The sequence below is a fragment of the Puma concolor genome, chromosome F2 (genome assembly GCF_028749965.1).
Source record: "Puma concolor isolate L17-30 chromosome F2, mPumCon1.1.hap2, whole genome shotgun sequence".
In the NCBI taxonomy this organism is placed as follows: domain Eukaryota; kingdom Metazoa; phylum Chordata; class Mammalia; order Carnivora; family Felidae; genus Puma; species Puma concolor.
Window position 1 is genome coordinate 49,742,904 of NC_141684.1, and position 22,507 is coordinate 49,765,410.

The following is a 22,507-nucleotide window of genomic DNA, read 5'->3' on the forward strand; positions in this document are numbered from 1 at the left end:
TGCACTGTCAGCACAGACCCCCATACAGGGCTTGATCTCACGAACCATGAGATCATGACCTGAGCTGAAATCAGGAGTTTGACACTTAACTCACTGAAACCATGCAGGCACTCCAAGTCATCTTTAATTTTTCTGAGCAATGTCTTGTGTTTTCAGTACAGAGGTCGTCCATGCCTTTGGTTACATTTATTTTTTTGATGCGTTAGTAAATAAAACTTTAAAATTTCAATTTCTAAGCATTTGTTGCCGGTACATAGAAAATATATACTTGATTTTTTAATTACTGGCCTTCTATCCTACAGTCTTGTTAAATTTGCTGTTATTTCTAGTGGTTTTTTTCTTTGGTAGGTTCTTTAGGAGTTTCTAAGTTGACTATCATATGTTATTATCCATGGATAAAGGCCATTTTACTTCTTTCCAGTCTTTATGCTTTTTGTTTCTACTTTTGCTTTACTGCACTGGCTGGGCCAGTGGGGAATATCTGGTATAGTGGGTAATATAAAGGATGAGAGTTTTGCCCCTGCTCCTAATCTCAATATGAAATATTGAAGATACCACCATTCACAATGATGTCAGGGTTTATCTTATTCGTTGATCCTCTTTAACAAACTGAGAAAGTGGCCTTCTATTCCTACTGTGATGAGAGTTTTTATAAAGAATGACTGTTACATCTTCATAGTTGAAACATTTTAACTTGTAAAGGGGCATGATTATCAATAATCATTATTTTCAATAATGGTATACATGCCCATTATTGTGGTATTATTCATGGTTAAGAGAGATGATGAATGGATGTAAAAGAACAATAAAAATCAAGATAAAGCAAAAATAACAACAAAAAAGATCTATATTTTCTCACAGTTCTGTACCATGAACTAAAGGCAAATCAGTAACAATAAGAGCTTTAGTCCCCTTATATGTAAAAGGAAACTAACACATGGTCAAACTATTTCACAGGGCTATGCATGAGACAACTGTATCTACCAAGGGCTATATGAAAGTATGCGTCTCTTCATACCCTTTCAGATCTACTGTCTTAGTTTCATCTCTGCTCTAATGTTGGACTCTGGCTGTAATATCCCTCTTTCACTAGGTGTGCCTCCAAAGTAGGAGCTTTTTTGTTAGTTTTTAAAAAATTTAAATCCAAGTTAGTTAACATATAATATAATAATGATTTCAGGAACAGAATTGAGTGATTCATCACTTACATATAACACCCAGTGCTCATCCCAACAAATGCCGTCCTTAATGCGCATCGCCTATTTAGCCCATCCCCCCGACCCAACACCCCACCAGCAATCCTCAATTTGTTCTCTATATTTAAGAGTCACTTATGGTTTGTTTCCCTTTCTGTTTTTATCTTATTTTTGCTTCCCTTCTCCTATGTTCATCTGTTTTGCTTCCTAAATTCCACATGAGTGTAGAAATCATATGATATTTGTCTTTCTCTGACTTATTTTGCTTAGCATAATACACTCTAGTTCCATCCATGTTGTTGCAAATGGCAAGATTTCATTCTTTTTCATCGCCAAGTAATATTCCATTGTATAGATATACCAAATCTTATTTATCCATTCATCATTTGGTGGACATTTGGGCTTTTTCCATACTTTGGCTATTGTCAGCAGTGCTGCTATGAACATTGGGGTGTATATGCCCTTTTGAATCAGCACTCCTGTATCCTTTGGATAAATACCTAGTAGTGCAATTGCTGAGTCATGGGGTAGCTCTATTTTTAATTTTTTGAGGAACCTCCATCCTGTTTTCCAGAGTGGCTGCACCAGTTTGCATTCCCACCAGCAGTACAAAAGAGTTCCTTCCTCTTTCTCTGCATCCTCACAAACATCTGTTGTTGCCTGGGTTGTTAATTTTAGTCATTCTGACAGGTGTGAGGTGGTATCTCATTGTGGTTTTGATTTGTATTTTCCTGATGATGAGTGATGTTGAGGATCTTTTCATGTCTGTTAGCCATCTGGATGTCTTCTTTGGAAAAGTGTTAAAATAGGAGCTCTTAATGGTATGGAATACTTTAGGTGTATACATTTTGAAGACACAAAATTATTTAATTTTCTTCAGATTCTTAATGAAGTGTGTGATTTAAAAAAAAGATTAAATACTGATATCTTCCATTCTATTCTTCTGATGTGTTTCTGCTAATCTGTGTAGTCAAGCTATTAAGAAAGAGATGTTAGCCAGATTTATAGAGTCTGCATGTCATCCAGGCTCAAAGTCCTTATTTTCATATACTTGTCAGTTACCAGAAGGCAAATTTCTATAAGGGAATATTACTGTATATATAAATCATCATGCTAACTTTTTATATGCACATTTGATTATGGTGTCTTAACAGAGAACCAAAGATGGCTAAAGTTAAAACACTATACCCAAAGGAGGCAGAGAAGAAATACCAAGGACTTTCCACAGCCCTGCCTTGTGTTCTAATCTATATGGGGAAAGAAGACTTCAAGAATTCACCATAACTAATCATTAGAGAAATATAAATCGCAACCACAATGGGATATCACCTTATACCCATTACTATAATAAAATAAAACAGAAAATACCAAGTGTGGGCAAAGATGTGAAGAAACTGGAACCTGTGCACACTTTTGGTGGGAATGTAAAATTGTACAGCCACTACAGAAGTGTGGTAGTTCCTCAAATAATTAAACATAGATTTACTATATGATTCACCAATACCACTCCTGAGTATACATCTAAAAGAACTGAAAACAGACTCTCTAAGAGATATCTATAGATCCATGTTCATGGCAGTTTTATTTACAGTAAACCAAAAGGTAGTAGCAACCCAAATATCCATTGACTGATAAATAAACAAAATGTATAGATATATACATACAATGGAATACTATTCAGCCTTAAAAAGGGAAGGAATTCTTACACATGCTACAATATGAATCAACTATGAGGAACATTATGTTAAGTAAATAAGCCAGTCATAGTAAGACAAATACTGCATTATTTCACTTACAGGAGACACCAAGAGTAGTTAAACTCATAGAAAGTAGAATGGCGGGGCCAAGAAGGAGAAATGGGGACCTGTATAGAATTTCAGTTTTGCAAAATGAAAAAGTGCTGGAGATTGGTTGCACAATAATGGGAATATACTTAACATTACTGAACTGTACAATTAAAAATATTCAAAATGGTAAATTTTGTCGTGTGTACTTTCCCACATCCCTCCAAAAAAAGAAGCTCTGATATACTTCTAATAAGTCTGAATGCAGTTAAGACCACTAAGAACTCATGACTTAAAAAACTGATCTTTGGGGCAACTCACTACTAACCCAGGATTTTACTAAGTTCCCCAAGTTATTAACAAGGTTGAACTCATTCTTCAGGATGGGGGCACTGATTAAGGACTTTGTGCCCATGACATCATCATGGTTTAGAGAACTTAAGACCATCACCCCATGCTGGGATTTTAATACATCCTGAACACTGAGATGGATAAGAGAATTCAAGATTGTGCCACATCATTCAAAAATGTGTGGACATCCTGTAGAAGCGCAAAAACAGTCCCTCCTCCCATTAACATTTTCTAAACAGCATAATAAAAAAGCCCTAACCTCCAATTCTTTTTCATCAAAGTACTGGAGCCACTGAAGAGGAACAACTTCATTAAAACCATCAAGGAAAGCTTTGGTCTGTTCTTGCACTCCTCGAGAAAAACGCCACTCTGTCATTAAACTGAAAATAAAAACAATATTTAAAAATAGTTAATCTGCATGTGAGGTAAAAGCTTAGAAACACCAACTACTTCTAAAATTCCGTCTCTTTTTCCAAATATACCATACATATGTAACATATACATGTTTGTGTGTTTATGTACATAACATGTTTCTCCATGAGGAAATCAGTTCTAGCACATCTGTGGCTAGAAAGGATGCTTTTCAAAATAGGAAGTTCTTTATTTGTCAGTAAGACAGCCACAGTTCAACACTTACTATTTCCTGTTCATGTGTAACAAATAATTCCAGATATTGTCTAACTGACACAGTAAGGGAAAGGCTACAGTCATTCAACAGGTTCTCCTCCCAGCAAACCATTTGCCAAGGGAGACTTGAGAACTCTGACTCAGCCTTGCACAGCGGGGAAAGCAAGGGACTGTCTCGGTAACAGTCTGTCTGCAGGCCATATGCTTAAATGCGGTATGGTCCCTCTGTCTGAGAAGGCTTAAAGCTGGGGAACTGGTTCTTTACATGTTAATTCATTAGAGAGAACACAAAGATTTCCTAAAAGAATAGAAAAGATGAGAAGAAACATTCTGAGGAGACATATAATGCAGACATACAGGAGGGAAGTGTAATAAAAAGAAGGAAGAGAATCTGTATAGTGATGCAGAATCTATACAAGGGGCCCTGACAGTAGGTGGGTCTGGAGGTCCCTGTGGAAGCAGCACAGACTACTGATGAGGAGAAGACACCAGAAACAGCAGACAAAGGGAAAGGCGATTATCCACATTCCTCCCCTTCCAAACGCCTCTTCCCGTGTCCCAAAGGAAGCTGATTTTATTCTCTGCTGAGGCAAACTTTTCATCCTTGCTGCCTCTACAATTTTCTTCATCAATAACTCACCTTCTTTTGCCCAAGCCCTCAACTCTACCTTCCTACCCCACTTCCCATTTGCCCACATGGATGCTCAGACCATTATTTTCCAAAACCCTCCCTTCAACCCAGTGTTTGCTTTTAACTACTGTCTTTGCTCTTTACCACCACTCCTATTAGAAGAGTACTCTATCCTGTCTCCACTTCTCAGCTCTATTCATCCAAATTTTAAACCACTGTAATGGTCTGGGTTTTCAAGATTTCACTCTGGAGGATAAACAAATCTCTTCACATATGTCACCAAAGAAGTCTCAATTGCCAAGCCCAATGCCCTCTTCAAAATTACTCCTGCTGCATGAACTTCCTGTAACACTGGGTGTTAGCATTCCCAACCCTCAGAGAGTTCTCTGATCTGACAATACCACCGCTCCTTAACTGACTTAGCTACTTTGTTCCTTTCATTGGTTTCACTGGTCCATAAATGTTGGCATCACTGAGCTCTCTGCCTTTTCTTTTCTAGCTCTTTACTACTTAAAGATAATTAACATGTGGGGCGCCTGGGTGGCGCAGTCGGATAAGCGTCCGACTTCAGCCAGGTCACGATCTCGCGGTCCGTGAGTTCGAGCCCCGCGTCGGGCTCTGGGCTGATGGCTCAGAGCCTGGAGCCTGTTTCCAATTCTGTGTCTCCCTCTCTCTCTGCCCCTCCCCCGTTCATGCTCTGTCTCTCTCTGTCCCAAAAATAAACGTTGAAAAAAAAAATTAAAAAAAAAAAAAAAAGATAATTAACATGTTCAACTGTTAACCAATTCAGAAACCTCAAATATTTCATTTACTAGTATTTCCCCCATTACATGTAATCAATCATTGAATCTGAACTATTCTATTCCTATAATATCCTCAAAAATCCATTCCTTCATTTTTACCTCACCTGTTTCAGGTAGGTCTACAATACCAACTACCAGAAGTTTGAAAGAGCCTTTTAACTATGTTCAGATCTCTAACTACTCCCCGCCCTTCCATCCATCCCTCCCAATTCAACCTCCACAAAGATGCTAGGATTAGCCTTCCAGAAATAATTCTGATCATTTCATCTTAGTTTTCATTTGTTTTTGATGACTCTCCTAATAGAGCAAAAATCCAGGTTTCTTAGACATAAAAGTTTCCCTAGACTAATGCAAATCTGGCTACCATTCAAGGCTCCTAGCTAGCCACTATATCTCCTCTGTGGCTATAGATTCTTGGGATAAACTAATCCCTTTAATACCTCAATTCCTCTGCTTTTGCTATTTCCCTCCCTCCAAAAAGCACTCCATCTTTTCAGACCTAACATGCAATGCCGTGGGAAAAACTTTCCTGAGTCCTAGCAGAATCAATCTCACTTTGGATTCTGACAGCATTTCATACATCTCTCTACCATTCATTTACTCAGAGATTAACTGCGGTACACTAAAACCAAAATATCACAATTAAAAAAGAATAGTATTTTTACATAATTTTAAAGAGCAAGATTAAAAAAAAAAACAAGATTAAAGTCTGTTATTGTTTCAGAAACTGAAACAATTAAGCAAAAATTGTTATATTCAAGATTAGATATCAACTCTTATATAACAGGTATTACATGGGCAACTCTTTAAAAACCAGTTATCACCTTAACACAAAATATAAAATATAAAGTAGCAAACTAAATATGGCCTTTATATGATGAAATTTTATTTAATCTGCTTTTGATATTTGAAAACATTGACAGCATTTTAAAAATGCTTCAGATGTGCTATTTAATAGCTATTGTTGGTTTCTGTGGAAAGCTTATGGCTTGAATACAAAATGCCCAGCGCCTTATGGAACTATCTTTGGAAACATACTGTTTTCAAAATGGAAAAAACAATTTAGCTATTTACGAGTAATAAATGCTCACTATATGACAAAGAAGCAAAACAAAAAAACCTCAGAGAATATAAAGATACATAAAGAAGAAAATCAGTTATTAAACTGGTTTTCTCCTCTCAGAGAAAACTAATTAAGCAGAAAAATAGGAAGAGGCCTAGAATGCCACACTGGAATAGCTGCATTAACTTAATAGGCAAAGAGACATTAAGGATGTGAAATTGAAAGGCCATAGCAATTTTATGGGTTAAAAAGGGAAGAAAGGATTGTTAGCTATGTCCTTTTGCAAAAGCAATACATCAATTAAACAGTCTTCGACGAAATTACCTCACTTTAGAAATCTATGCCACAAAGACAAAAGCAGCAGATACACACAGCTTTACTTAAGGAAGTTTTCTTTGCCTTTGTTTGTAGTGGCCCAAACTGGACACAATCTGAATGACACTTACTAGCAGAAAGGACTACTATAGAATGGGTATACCATAATTTATCTAGCTATTAGAAAATGTGTTAGGTCTATCTCTACTGACATAGAGGATGGAAAAAGCAAGCTAGAGTATGATACGATCCCATTTTTGAAACAAATATCAAGAACATAAAGTCTGAGACGATGATGGCACCAAGAATCCAAGGGTAGTACCATTAATAGAGATAACAAGGCCAAGTAAGGCAATAGGAAAAATAACAGAAAGAAATTTGATTTTAACTTGATTTAGTAGTTGAGGAGTTGACAAACTATGGCCCATGGGCCCAATCCAGCCCATCACCTGTTTTCTGTACAGCATGTAAGCTAAGAATAGTCTTTACTTTTTAAAAATGATTGAGAAAATATTCAAAGATTATCTGACTTGAAAATTATATGAAATCAAATTTCAGAGTCCACAGTAATTTTGTTGGAAACATAGATAGCAACACGTATCTGTTCATATTTTGTCTATGTGCTTTTGTGCTGCAACAGCAGAGTGGAATAGTTCCAAGAGAGATTGTATGCGACTCACAAGCCTAAAATATTATCTGTCTTTCATGGAAAAGTATGGATCTACCTGGAAATTATTTCTAAAGTTCAGATATTGCTTTTATTAGAAAACTGAAGCCATGGTGCCAGTCTATTTAGAGAAGCAGGTTGAATAAAGAACCTTGGAAAAATATCCACATTTAGGAAAAGGAGTTTTAGATAACCATCGTTAAAGAGAAATTAAAGAAAATCCATGAGGTGCAGATCACGGGATTCAAAGGAACAGTTTCAAAACAGAGGCTGTGGTGGGCACTGTGAAAAAAAAAGAGGAAACGTGAGATGGAAGAGGAATCGAGCATTAGATTACTGGTCACGGCTTGGGCTACAGGCTGGGCTTTGCTACTACCGTTATAACAGAGCACCCTAGGTTCTTCATCTAGAAATAATGAAACTGCACAGTCTTTGCAAAGTCCTTTTTAGCACCAATGTTCTATAATTTTTGATCTAGACAAAGATGGGAATGCATATAGCAAGCGGGAGTGGGAAACTGAAGGTCACTATTCTCATTTCTAGAACACTGATTGGTACTGTTGAGAAGAACTTAAATAAATGTTAAGCCATGAGAGGCAAGGGAAGTTATTTTAGTACATTTGAATTTTTTAGTCCTGTGAGAGCATGTTTATAAACTGAGATGAAGATTGAGTAGAGAGCAAATGACAGAAAAGGATACGTGAAAGGGGGAATGAATGTGGAACAGCTTCCCAGAGGAGTGAACGTGGAATCAAATGAAGGGTACAGACAGAGTTGTTAGTTCTGACATGCTTTAGAAGTTCTAGAAATTAAGGCCAACCAAGTATATCACCTTACCCAATATATTCATCTTTGTTCTCCTCAGTCACGAGGATATTGGAACCTCCCAACTTCAGGTCATGTGAAGTAACCTTTCCCAAAATTTCCATGTCAACAGAAAAGTACATTTCTAAGCCACATTCTTCAATGTTGTTGTCTCTGGGTGATAAAAACATATATGGACTAATTAACCAGATATCTAAATTGTCTTCAAGAAAATGCCTTACTGAAAGACAAATCTTCAAACCTTATCCAGATAAGGGAGTTATAAAATTCAGTATCAATAGACTCCAAATCCTTAATAGTCAGTTTTTTGCTTAGCATACGCTTGTAGAATGGTAAAGAGAAACCAGTATCAATAAACTTCCCATGAAAAAGTGCCTGCCAAGAAAAACAAAAAATTTTACTTAAAAATTTATGAAACAGTAATTTTCTTATTCAAAGCACACAGTAACAGAGAAATCATGAGATTTCTCAGGCCATGAGATTTTCACAGGCCAAAATAAGCACTTAAATAAGTAACCAGCGTAAATCATGAAAACCAATTATATAAAATGCTAAGTATGAAAAACAAATGACAGAGTTAAATAACACTTAACTACATCATGTCCTATTGATAACTATAAGGAAAATAAAAGAACAGTACCAAAACCCCCACTCTTTCCAGTGTTTTATAAATTAAATTAACCTAATTGGATGCAGAAATACAGAAGGAGCCTCAGCACTCCCGTGCACGCACCTGGCAAGACCTCTTCTTCACGCCTCTTCTGACCACAGTTGCCTAAGAGATTTCCAGGACTAACAGCATTTGCTTTCACACCTGCTCACAACAGCCAAAGCAGGAAGCGCCAGATCCCCTCAGCACCCCAATTCTCGCCACCAACTGCCCATCCATCTAAAAATCTAATTCCATTTCTCACACCTCCCCTAACTCCCAAAACCATCTCTATGCTCTACCCTGTGAGGCTCGTGATCCATCAGCAAAATCGCTCATATACTCAAATCATTCTTTGAAGATCCTTTAGCATCTTGCTTAACAAAAATCTAGTGTTTTTCTGAGGACTCCGCTTCTACGTCCTCCCAAAGGGGTGCTGTTTCTCTCCCATCCCCCTGTCACCAGGCCTGGAAGTAAGGCATATGTTGCTCTTCATTACTATTTCCTCCTCCCTAAATCTGCCTGTCTTTAAGCTCATGCCTTCACACTGTCATTGGTGGCTAACCACCCCACCCCTGTCCGCATTTCACTGCTATCATCCCTAGATCTCTGGGTTTCTCCTTGTTACTCCATCAATGCTGTGTTCTTCTGTGCTACCGTCATAAATAATTTTGGACAGTCTAACATCTACAATGATGATTCTCTTACTTTCCTGACTTTTTAGTCCTTTCAGTGATCTTAGTTTTTCATTTAGCTAAACGTTCTTGACATCATACCTTAGATACTGTTATTAGCAACCACTGTATTTCTTCACAAACTCAATTTCAACCACCACCTAATTTGCCAGCTCACTGCCTTTTGCAGTGATACCTGCAACTTTTGACCCCACTGGGATCTAAAAAATACATAGAAACTTATCACTGTTTCTCAGCTTCTCAAAAAAGTTATTTCTCCCCTTATTCAATTTTGATTCCACCATCAGTCATTAAAATTACTCCCTCGTATACCTCCAAACCCAGCTTCCCTTCAATGAATTTCTGGCAAAATATAAAACCCTGCTAAACACAACTCTTAACCTACTCCCTGCCTGTGTCTGGGCGCTGAAACATGCTAGAAATGCATATACAACCATGGTGACTGGTTCATGACCAACAACCTTGAGTGGGAGCTTAGTGCTACCTGGTAATCCTAATGCCCCACTATATTCACTCTCCCAGATGACTATTTCATTCCTCAAATACTTCTTTTCCCCACTCCCACTGAGCCTATGATTTTGCCGTCTATTTCAGTGAGGGAAAAGAAGCCATCAGAAGAGAATTTTTGTGTGTTCCATCAGGTCTGCTCACTATAAGCAACTGAATCTATTTACTGTATTAAGTCATCTATTACTTCTATGTGGACTACACAGATCTCTTCATCTCTCCTACTCAAGGTCATTGCTCCCATAGTCCCTATCTCTTTGACCTCACCAAATTCTTTCCTCTTACTTGGCCATCATCATCTGCAGATAAATGGTTTATTCCCCACCCATTCCTTATTTATTTCTAGACACTGCCCAATTTCCCTAAAAGGAAGCAAACTTCCTTAAAAGGTTTATATTTGTTGTCTCCATTTCCTCTTCCATTCTTTCTGGATTTCACCCCCACCAACCATTCCTCTGTACTGCTCCGGAATGCCTTTCCCCTGGCCAAATCAAATGGCTGCTTCCCATACCTCATCTTGCTCAGCCTACCAGAACCGAACATAGCTGATCATCTTCCCTCATCTTCTAGCAAGGTTCTTATTTGAGTCTCCTACCTCCTCCACGGCCTCGGCTCTTTTGCTGGTTCCTTCTCATCTCCTTGACCTGCAATGTCCTTAACCTTCTTCTCTGTCCACACTTATTCCTTAAAAGATCACAAAGCCCGATCTATCTAGATACCCTCTCATCACCAGACTTCTATATCCACCTACTCTACATCTCCATTTGGATCTATAGGTATCTAAAACTTAACAAACCAAATCCAGTTTCTTGATTTTTCCCAATCCCCCAAATTTGCTCTTGCCACAGCTGTGCCACCTTAGGAGACAGCCACTGCAACCAGGCACATTTTGACACCATACTTGACGCTCTCACACTATGCATCTAAGCTGTCTGAAAACCCTGTTAACTCTAACTACAGAATATATCCCCGAATCCAAACCACTTCTCACGACGATCTCAACTGCTACACCACTTAAGTCCAAAGCCACTATCATCTCTCACGTGGATTGTCATAAATGGTCTCTCTGCTTCTACTGTTGCTCTCCTCTGCACGCAATTATAGTCTCTTTCCTACACAGCAGCAAGATAAATTTCATAAAAGCTAAGTCAGATCATGTTATTTTGATCATGTTATTTCCTGCTCACAACCCTTAAGTGAATTTCCTAGAGGTCCCACACAGTACCTTTCAACCCTATCTCCCACCACATTCTCTCTCATATACTCTGCTCCAGGCATGTCATTTCCCAATCAAAAATGTAACTACACTTTGGAGACTTTTTCTTGCTCTTCCTTATGTCTAGAATGTTATTCTCCAAGATATATGCATCATTCAATTCTTTGCTTTCACTTTTATGTTCATGTGTGACCCCTCAGAGAGGCCACTTCTAATCGTGCCATATAAAAAAGCAACACTCCTTGTTCCTCGGCACATACTTATGTGTTATTCTGTATTTGTTATGTGTTAACCCTTCTAACAGAAGGGTTAGAGAGAGAACGGGGACAATGTCTTTTTATCATGGTCTCACCTCTGTCATACTACCATGCTATAGTAGGTGCTCAATAAATATTTGCTGAGTGAATAAACAGGTAAGAAAGTACAAATACAAACACTTCTGAAAACACAACAGTTCCACACCACAAGAGCTTCTGTAAAGCTCTGAAAACTCCCAGCACATCAGTCAAGTCCAAATGTTATACAACTCAGATTTTCCTTTTACACAAAAGTAGTCACACTATAATTATGCTTTAATTTATAAAATAAAAGGACTTTTAAAGACCAAAAGGCTACATCAATAATCCTCGTATTCATAATCTTGATTTCATATAGGTACTCAAAAAATAAATTGTATTTTGGTATTCTCCTTTCTAGGCAGACTTCCTTGGTAACAAAGTTTGGGAATATATATAAGGGATAATGCGGATCATTTTTTAGTCTTCTCTACAATACTTTTGAGATAAACAAGTTTAAGTAAATAAATGAATAAATAAACAATGGAAAATCAGGACTCACCATAGCAATAAAGCGGCCAATAAAACAGAAGTACGAAAGATGGTCTGGATTAATGGTTGAGGCTGGATTTATTTGTAGACAATAGTTGTTCTTGCCAGCATACTCAAATAAGCAATACATGGGGTTCAAAACTTCATGTGAAAGCAAGAAAAACCATTCTCTAAAAGAAAAGATAATTTTTTAGCTTTCATACATACATGAATATAAAAACAAACCTAAATACACCCATGTACATATCATACCTCTGCTCAACAGCCTGTAGTAACTTGGCTGCCCAATTCCTCAGCCCTCCAGTTAAGTCTTCCTATGATCTGGCCCTCCAGTCAGTTACCTGCAGTTCTTATGATGCCAGACTACAAACTCAGTGCCACTCACAGGTAACATGCTTATTTTTATGCCATACTTTCATCTGGCTATGTCTCCTCAGTGTCAAGCCAGCCTATGTAGGTCCTACTTTGTCTTTCAGCACAACGTAGATCCATCCCATTTAAGCAACTTTTCAAAGCAATTTTCAACATATTTATTTGTATCAATCACTGAGTACTCTGTGGTATTGTGGTAACAACCACAATATTATTCATTTTCCTATACATGACCTGCCCATCCACTAGACTATAAGCTCCTCAAAAGCAAAAGCCTCGTCTTAACATATATTTTTGTAACCGACTCATAGGCATTTTAGGATCTATACGCAATAGGCTTTAATAAGTATTTGCTGTTGATACTGACAGACACCGCACTGATGCTCAGGAACGGTTTTTATTGTCAATGTATTACAAATGAAACAAAAATTTAAAAGATGAAACCTTTAAATGTGATAAGCATTCTCTAACTTTTTACCATCAATTTTGCCTCATGTAGCAAAGTCCAATACATATGAGATCCAAATAGATAAGAGATTAATAATTTACATATCAAAATAAACCCAATTTGCAAGATTCTCTTCAACAGTAATTGCTTCTAAAGCAGGGTTCCAAGCTCAAATACTTACAGTGATTAGCAAGTGGCTTCCTTCTGTACACAGCCTCCAATTCTCTACCTAGCCCCAATCTCCCATTCTTTACTGTATCCCTAATAAAAGTTATTACCAGTTTTAAGGAAGAATTATTTCTGGGCATATAATCATTGTCCTTAGATGACAGGGGAATGGTGGGCACAGAGTGAAAGAGTGTATACTACTCTATAGGACTGAATCAGCTACTCAGATTCAGCCAATTGATGCCACGTGAGAAGCTGCCAACATGGGTCTACGGTTTTTAAAGAGAACCCAGAAATCTTGATTCTTAAGCATGATTTAGTGATTTTCTTTAATGTATCAAATAATTGAAAAAAATTTTTTAAATCACAGTGGGGGCCATTACTAGGCAGGCTAGATCTGGCCTGGAAGCCTTTTTACAAACACTGTTCTAAAGCTTTAAAAATACAATCTCAGAAACTGTCTGACAGAGAAGGCAATCTTTCCCTGAACAAAATCAACTAAGAAATGATAAACACTAACCCACAAAACTAAATCCAGCCCCAACATAGTAGTTGAACTAAGTGACTTCCCACTGTGACAAGGCTGAGGTAAGACATGTCCCCAGGGAAAAGGGCTGACGGATCTGTGAGAACGTGTTTAGACACAGAAAAACCAGAAACAGAATTTCCAGTTGCGGCAGATCACTTTTAGCAAACTAGAAGCCCAGAGAAAACGGAATACATTTAAAAGAAGAATGTTTATGTATAACATGGTATCTGACCTATATACCCTGACATTAAAATTAGAAGAAAAAATTCTAATTAATAAGAGGTGGAAGAGTTCACTTTCAACATATCCTTTTCTATACTTTCTAATAAACTAAAGAGATACAAGAGGTTAAAAAAATTATGAGACAACAGATGAGCTAGCAGAGCCTAGAGAAGAAAATGAAGAAAACAGTAAAGCCACTAATGAAGAAAAATCACATTAGAAGCAACAAAATGTAGGGCAGTACTGCAAACAGTGACATGAGGATAGGTTTGAGAAAATCAAAACAAAATAGAAAAGCACAAAGATAAAAATAATCAGAGAAAAGATGACAGACAGGTAGGACTGACGAAGAAGATTCCACATACCCATGACTGATGTTCCTGAAGAAAAATGGAACAAATGGAACAGAAAAAATATTCAAAGACATAATAGAAGAAAATTTCCCTTAAATTAAGAAAGATCTTAATAGGTTCCTAAGAAAAGATATAAAACAATCAACAATTAATGAATTAATGAACTTCAAGGAAAAGGACTGTGTGGGCATCCAAAGAAAAAAGTTTCCTATAAGGTGCTGGCTTTCCACTTCACAGTGCTGTACCATTCGATGCTAGAAGACAGTGAAGCAAGGTCTACAGAGAAGGGGACAAACTAGTGTTGCATAAGACATTTATATCTAGTGACGCTGTTTATATACAAAAGCACAAAAACACATTTTCAAATATGCAAAACTAAAGGAGTATATCACCCTTGTAAACTCTTGAATAAACCAAAACTAATACATGAATCAAAATTAAGAATTTGGGAATAAGAAAATCATACTATGGAGTAACTGGCTAAATGCATTAAAATGTCAAAATATAAAACTAAACCCAACCAATGAGGTAAGTATGAGTGCAGACAAGAATAGGAGTATTATAAAGTCAGACATTTTAAAAATAACACATTTCATTTCTAACGTCTACCTTCCTTTTTAATGTCTGAAAATTTCTGAAATTGAGATAAATCAAAATAGATGTAATATGAACATTTAGTTTCCTTTCTGAAAAAGCTTAATAATAATTCACTGGATGAGAAAATATGCTAACTAACCAAATCTGGTAACTCCACATATATGCTCCCACCTATTTCTGTTTTTGTTCACTGTACTAAAGTTGTGATTTTGTAATTCTGTACAACTATGACATATTGGTTTAAAAGATGTGTTTCTATGAAAAGCAAGTTTAATTCTTTTAAAAGATTTAAGGAAGGTGTGTCCTGCTGAAAAATAAATTGCTTTCAAGTTAGGTTTGGGTGAAGCAAACATTTTTTAAGGTTTTCATTAAAAAAAATTGAAATTAAAAGGATTTCCCATCATATTGCTTCACATTTTCTGTTAACAATGTATTTCATAAATGTAAAACTATTCTCAAAAGGATCCATACTGGATTAAAACACAAACATAAAACCAACATACACTGTTAGAATAGTAAAAACCTTATGCATGTTGATCTATTAATTATGATATCTGCATACAATATTATGCAGACATTAAATAAGAGTATCAGTGCCATTAAAATAAAGGAGAGTATTATCTCCATATATGATAGGAAAATATGTCGATATAAAATGATAAAATCAAGTTACTACAGCTGTTAACAGCTGTTAAAAAAAAAAACCCAAAAAACAGCATATGTACTATATCACACACACATACAAATTTATTTCTATGCAGAGAAAATGTAAAGGATAACCAAGACAGGAATAATAATGGTTACCTCTAGAATTGTGCTAATATTTTAATTTTTGTTTCTAAAAATAACTCTGGATTGCTACTGAAAAAAATGTATCTTTTCAAGAATACATCCACTACAATGGAGATATATTTATTGCAAAGCAGATATGTGTTTTTATTTTACCTTGCTAGACCACCATAATCAAGTCCTTCTTCTCCTCTAAATATTACATATAATCGTCTCCTCAAGTCATAGGGTTTTAATGCCATAATCTAATTAAAAACAAAAACATGGATATTTTAACACTCATATACAGTGCAAGTTTCTTCCAAAATCATTCAACTTAAATTTCATTTGTATTTCCAGAATTATACATTTCCTTATCTCATACAATGCCTTTAATTAAAGAGATCTATTGATGTGTTCCACAAACCAGTAGAGATGTACCTTACTCTTATGCCTCCTGTGATTCACTTTCTAAAATCTCTTTCCCCTCTTCTAGTATTAAATGGTAGTTCTACTTTGGGTTAGTGGCAAGAGGAAAAGTGACACAGAAAGTTTTTAAGCTTAGAAAATATTCAGTCCCCTGTCACTCTCCAAATTTTACCAAAATCTTGTAAAAGCTGACTTCTAAATTTTTGTAACTAGCAACATTTGATGAGAAGAGCTTGTTGTAGGTCCTGCTTATACCACGGATTTCATTTATCAGTAGGAAAGGAACTCAGCTAAAGCAAAGAGTTATTTACAGATACCCAATTTTCATAGTCTTTAATGGCTTACATTAACGATACTAGTAAACAGGCTTTACTTTTGAATAAAAATGAATTATTCCACCACACATATGATAAAACCTAGGCCAAGACTGGTGTGTCTGGGTGATGGCACAGCTTACCAGCAGGACTTCGCTTGGTAGGCAATCATGCACATCAAATTGACCATGATTCTCCCCACACCAGAGGACAGAGCAAAGTAAATCTTCCATGAACTTGGATGTATACTTACTAAAATAAAGCTCAAACAGAGCTTAGAACAAGCTAAGAATTTATTAACTCAAACCAAAAACTTAACTCAAACCAAAAAATTTTTTGATAGTAGCTATATTAAATATCATGCCCAAATTCCAACAGCTAGTAAAATTCAGCTAGGATCTGAATATTGTTGAGTCTGGAATGCTGTTATTCTATTTGGGCTTGTTTATGTAAAAGTCCTTGTGTGCCTGTATACAAAAGGAATTTTAGTTTATCATTGTAATACTGGGGGGCAGGGTATGAGCATGCTCAAGTGGGGGAAGGGCAGAAAGAAAGGGAGAGGGAGAATCTTAAGCAGGCTCCATACTGAGTGCAGAGCTCCACACAGGGCTGTATCTCACAATCATGAGATCATGACTTGAGCAGAAATCAAGAGTCAGGCACTTAACCAACTGAGCTACCCAAGTACCCCAGATTTATCATCTTTAAATATTCTGCAGATGATTCAGGAAAGGTAGACATATTCCATTCGTTCATTCATTCACCAAATGTTTACTGAATACCTGCTATGTGCAAGGCACTAGCATAACAGCAGTAAATGAAGTAGTCTGTGCTACCATGGAGCTTACATTCTAACAAGGGAGACAAAATGGGTCAGATAAGTGTTACAGAAAAGAATAAAGTCTCATAGGAGAGCAGGTACTGCCATTTTAAACTAGTGTGCTCAGATGAGGTCTCTTTTAGATCATAACCTTTAAACAGAAAGCTACAAGAGATAAGAATAAACATTAAGGTTACTGAAGGAAAACTTGAATGAAAGAGAGTATCTATACTGATTTAATTTTAATTTGGTAGTATTTACCAAGACTTGTTTGAGTTAATAAAGTCTTAGAAAAGTAAATAAATGTCAAAGTGTGTCAACTTGCTCCAGAAGCTGTTTATTTAAAATGGACACAATGATAAGAGCTATCTCAAAGGGATGTTGTGAGGATGAATTAAATGAAATGATAAACCTAAGATGCCAGTGTCAAGCATCTAGTAATCACTGTATACATGATGGGGTTTATTATGATTATTATTATAATGCACGCTCAGTGAGTGGCAGTTCATGGTTTAAAATTTCTAAACTGTAACTCCCTTCAGATATATAGAATATAATCTGACAAGCTGTACTATTTATTCTGATAAAATCTTCCTTACCTGTTGGAAGGAATCTTCGAACAATGTCTGCCGGGACACATTGATCTTTACGTGACTGGGTAGTGCGTTAGACTAAAAACAAAAATAGTATCGTGATATCATGTAAGTTATAGTATTTGTATAGTACAAAGATAAGACTAAATGATTACAAACATAAGATTTATTTACCACTGTAGTACCTGGCACAAATAACGGAAGTGAGCAAGTTTCCACCTAAAGCTGCGTTCATAAGCAATCTGTGGACCACCTTTAGTTCTAAAGGAAAAACAAAACAAAACATGTTAATTCACAATAGAGTTGGATATATAATATTGTGGAGTATACCAGAGTCCTACAAATGACCACAGGAAAGCTATTTGCTGGGAAAGAAGATAAATTTAGTGGGCTAAGAGGCCTGAAAAATGAGGACACACACAAAAGTAAGACTATATATATATGGGTGGATCTTTTGTAACAAAGTTAAATGAAATATTAAAGTCTGTTACTATTAAAAAAAAACTTTGATAATAACTTAAATCTAAGGAGGATAGAGGCTCTAGACAGAAAAGACAGGGAAGGAAATTCTACCACATCTTAAGCCCAATTCAAACTAAACATTGGTGAGAAAGTATGCAAAGCAAAATCAATTTCTAAGAACGAGTGACATCTAGGTCACACAGCTCAACTGGTAAATGACGGAAGAGACAGAGTGGGTGGCATGTAAGGGACAGGTGTGAGTCACACTGAGAAGGCCTGGGTCTTCTGCCTACTGAGGGAGAGCCTAAGATACATACATAAAGAACTTTCAAGATCTTAGGGAACGTTTTGTAATGGATGCAAAACGTTCTTGTGTTGTCAGGTTCAAGTGAATTCATTCAACAAATATTTACGTAAGACATACTACTACCTGGCACTCTTCTAGTTGATGAGAGTGTTATGTGTTAACAGGTACTGATAATGTGTTTTTGTGGAGGTTATATTCCAGTGAAGTGGAAAAACAAGAAACAGAATAAATAAGTAAATTATATACGAAGTGTGTTAGAAGGGGATAAATGTCTTACCACTCCTCCTCAAAAAGAAAAAACAAGAATGGCGCCTGGGTGGCTCAGTCGGTTAAGTGTCTGACTTCGGCTCAGGTCATGATCTCACAGTCTGTGAGTTCAAGCCCCACGTCGGGCTCTGTGCTGACAGCTCAGAGCCTGGAGCCTGCCTCAGGTTCCGTGTCTCCCCCTCTCTCTGCCCCTCCCCCACTCATGCTTTGTCTCTCTCTCAAAAATAAACATTAAAAAAATTTTTTTTAAAGAGAGAGAGGAAAAGGCAATGTAAAAGGATACAGAGTGTATAGGGAGATGTTTTAATCCTGAAAAGGGTGAACAGAGTTGGGCTCACAAATCAATATTTGAACAAAAACATGGAGGGCATAACCCATGTACATATTTGAGGAAAGAGCAGAATAACAGCTAAGACCCAGAAGTAAAAGTCCAGGTGCTTGAGGCAGAGCTATGTGGCCAGTGAAGCTGAAGCAGTGGGAATAAGGAGAGAAAACAGAGATGAAGTTGAAGAGGTAACGGGGATCACATTTTTTAAGGCCTTGGAGGCCATTGTGAGGAATCTGCTTTTCACTGAGCTGGAAATCACTGGAAAGTTTTGTGCAAAGGAATGACTTTTTACTACTTGCTGCTCTATGGAGAATAACATTATATGAGGTGTGGACAGAAAGCAGAGAGGCACTGTGCACTCCAGTTGACCAAAGTAGTGGCAGTGGACATGGTAAGACATAACGGGATTCTGGACACACTCTGAAGTTGAGATGGCTAAAAACGTATTGTGTCAAATGTATTATGTCAAATGCTCCTAAATCAAATGAGACAGGACTGCAACCAACCCCTGGATTAACAATTAACAATGTGGAGGTTGCTGGTGCCCTTAACAAGTTCAGGGTCAGTAAAACTCCTTGTAATCTGTTTGAAAGAGTAATTAGAAACAGCAATATAGAGACAACGCTTTCAGGTACTTTTCCTGTAAGGGGCAACAATAAAAATGAATTTTCACGGAATGAATTTGAAAGGTAAAAAGTTGTGTTTTTTAAAATTTTACTTTAAAAGGTTTATTTCTTTATTTAGAGAGACAGCGTGTATGCAGTAGAGGCACAGAGAGTGGGGAGGGGGGGCAGGTGGGCAGGGAGGAGAGAGAGAATTATAAGCAGGCTCTGTGCTATCAGTGCAGAGCCCAATGTAGGGGTTGATCCCACAAACCGTGAGATCATGACCTGAGCTGGAATCAAGAGTCTGTTGCTTAACCAACTGAGCACCACCCAGGGACCCCTGTTTATTTGTTTTCAATCTAGGAGAAATCACAGGTGATGAGAATAATTCAGTAGAGGAAGAAAAACTGATGATGGAAGATAGAAAGATGACAATTGCTACAACAATTAAATGGGAAGGGGGAAAGATCTAGTGTGCCAGTAAAGGCACTGGCCTTTGAAAGGAACAATGATAGTTCACCTATAGGATTAAGAGGGAAGACAGATGCTGGTAGGTGGGTAGATATGACAGTAGGAAATTTGAAAAAAACCTTTCATAAAACTATTTTCTTAGTGATGCAAAGATACCACACTTAAGAGTAAGGATGAAGGTGAGCTCTACTTTAAGGTCTTTTTATCTGGAAGATTCAAATTTGTTGACATCTCATTCCTTCACACTGCAGTGGCACGATGTGACTGTTAAATCTGTGCACAGACTACCTCGGTCTGAAACCAGCTCCATTACTTGCCATCTGATTTTGCACAAGTTAGTTATGTCCCCTAAGCCTCAGTTTCTGCACTGAAAAAGGGAAAATAATAGTATCCACCTCAAGGGGCTGTTGGGAAATAAAATGAGCTAGTTTATACAAAGTGCTTAGAACAATCCCCCACATACAGTAATCACTAGATAAATATTTGCCATCATTAACACATTATGTACTACAAATTCATTCCATAGTAACATAAAGCAAAGATGTACGTATACTGAGCTATTACTTGTATAGGTTTTCTTGATTGACAGAGTACAATCTGTTGCTGAAGTTGAGGCTAAATTTTTATGTCATTAAACAACACTTAAGTACTTTAGGTTTTCACTTACACAGATGACTTCCCATTGCGAGGATCTTTGAATGTTGTTGTTCTTGTATTATGATCAACAAAGTACCTAACGCCTTCCCGAGTATACCTGATTTCCCACCCTTCTGGCAGGGGTTCTTCATTCTGTAAGCTAATACATAAAGTTATAATCACAGGGTGAACATTTTCTAGGTACTAAAAACATCTGAATCAAGGTTTACTTGATTATACCTACAGATGCATGTAATATTATTTAAGTAAGGCTGTAGTACACACATACCCTTGAGTTCTTGGATCTTCCCACTGGGTTGTTTTTGTATTATGATTCACAAAGTAAACCCTGTCAGTTGAATCCACTCTTTTTTCTAAAAAATAGAGTGAGCACAGCATTTAATAACTATTTATTACATATATCTTCAGATATTTTTACCAACAACATATCAGCTTACCCCAGCCTGGTGGCAAAGGCCCATATGGGTCATTTTCTGCAGCTAACATTGAAGCCTGATTGGAGAAAGGGTCGGAGGGGGGAAAAAAAAAAAAAAAAAAAAAAAAGAACAGTACTTTAATATAAAAGCAGAGATAAACCGAATACTTGATAGAACCACATTTTATAATAATTTTCTAAAAAATGATAAAGGAATGTGAATACAGTCATTTCAAGACACAAAGTACATTTAAACATGTCATGAGTTACGAGGAGTCAATCAGTTGATAAAATTACTAGTTTTTTAAAGATGACTTAGAAATAACTAATACTGACATCAATATTTTAATTTCTTAGCCCTTCCATAATAATCTACAGGAGTGAAATGAGAGAAGAGCATATAGAAAATTGTGTTTAAATGAAAACTACTTGTTTAGAAATACAATACTAATCAGTTCTTTTTAAAACAAATGCCTAATTCTGTGCTGACAGCTCAGAGCCTGGAGCCTGCTTCGGATTCTGTGTCTCCCTCTCTCTCTGTCCCTCCCCCACTCGTGCTCTGCCTCTCTCTCTCAAAAATAAACAAACATTAAAAAAATTTTTTTCAACAAATGCCTATTAATAAAACCAATATTAAAATCCAGTATCATCTTTATACAAATACTTTTAGTATTAGCATCTTTTGTGTATTCATATACAAAACACATTCATGCTTACATACTGTAAGAATGACAAATACAAAAACTATCACCTGAAAAATTATTTCTTAATGATAAAGTATATGATAAAATGATACATATTTTATAACCTTATAACAGTTAATTTTACCCAGTATCAATTTCCCACTCCTCCCTCCTTGACACCCAAACCACTGTTTTCTTCGAGGCAGAAATATATCCATCTAGTATTCCATTCCCAGCTGGGTTGGTAGAATGACCAATTCTGGCCAGCGAGCTACTGTCAGAAGTCCCTGGTAAGGGCATCCCTTTCCAAGCAAAAAGGCAGGGCTTACTAGATAAAAGTCATCTGCCCTTCTCATTCCCCTTTCCCTTTCTTCTTGCCTACAACAGAGAATGAAGTCCAAAGGGCAACAGCTCTGTATGATAAAGGTGAAGCATGAAGCATGAAGCATGATAAGGATGTACCAAGAACCTGGGTACCAGGTGGCATTACTGAGCCAATGTAGTGTTAGCTCTGGACTTTCACCCCAGACTTGTATATACTTA

The 22,507-nt window shown here is 36.9% G+C and overlaps 1 protein-coding gene across 7 annotated transcripts in view; it reads right to left on the reverse strand.

The window, feature by feature from the left end:
* Positions 1 to 22,507, reverse strand: part of WWP1 (WW domain containing E3 ubiquitin protein ligase 1) — a 140,829-nt gene that overhangs the window by 18,382 nt on the left and 99,940 nt on the right. For all 7 annotated transcript variants that reach the window (XM_086695789.1, XM_086695787.1, XM_086695785.1 and 4 more), the window contains 10 exons: positions 21,304 to 21,358; positions 21,135 to 21,219; positions 20,877 to 21,005; positions 17,955 to 18,030; positions 17,776 to 17,847; positions 15,791 to 15,879; positions 12,167 to 12,326; positions 8,504 to 8,637; positions 8,275 to 8,415; positions 3,591 to 3,711 (listed from right to left, as the gene is read on the reverse strand). In XM_086695789.1, the coding sequence (XP_086551915.1) occupies positions 3,591 to 3,711; positions 8,275 to 8,415; positions 8,504 to 8,637; positions 12,167 to 12,326; positions 15,791 to 15,879; positions 17,776 to 17,847; positions 17,955 to 18,030; positions 20,877 to 21,005; positions 21,135 to 21,219; positions 21,304 to 21,358 (1,062 nt within the window). The remainder of the gene's footprint in view (positions 1 to 3,590; positions 3,712 to 8,274; positions 8,416 to 8,503; positions 8,638 to 12,166; positions 12,327 to 15,790; positions 15,880 to 17,775; positions 17,848 to 17,954; positions 18,031 to 20,876; positions 21,006 to 21,134; positions 21,220 to 21,303; positions 21,359 to 22,507) is intronic.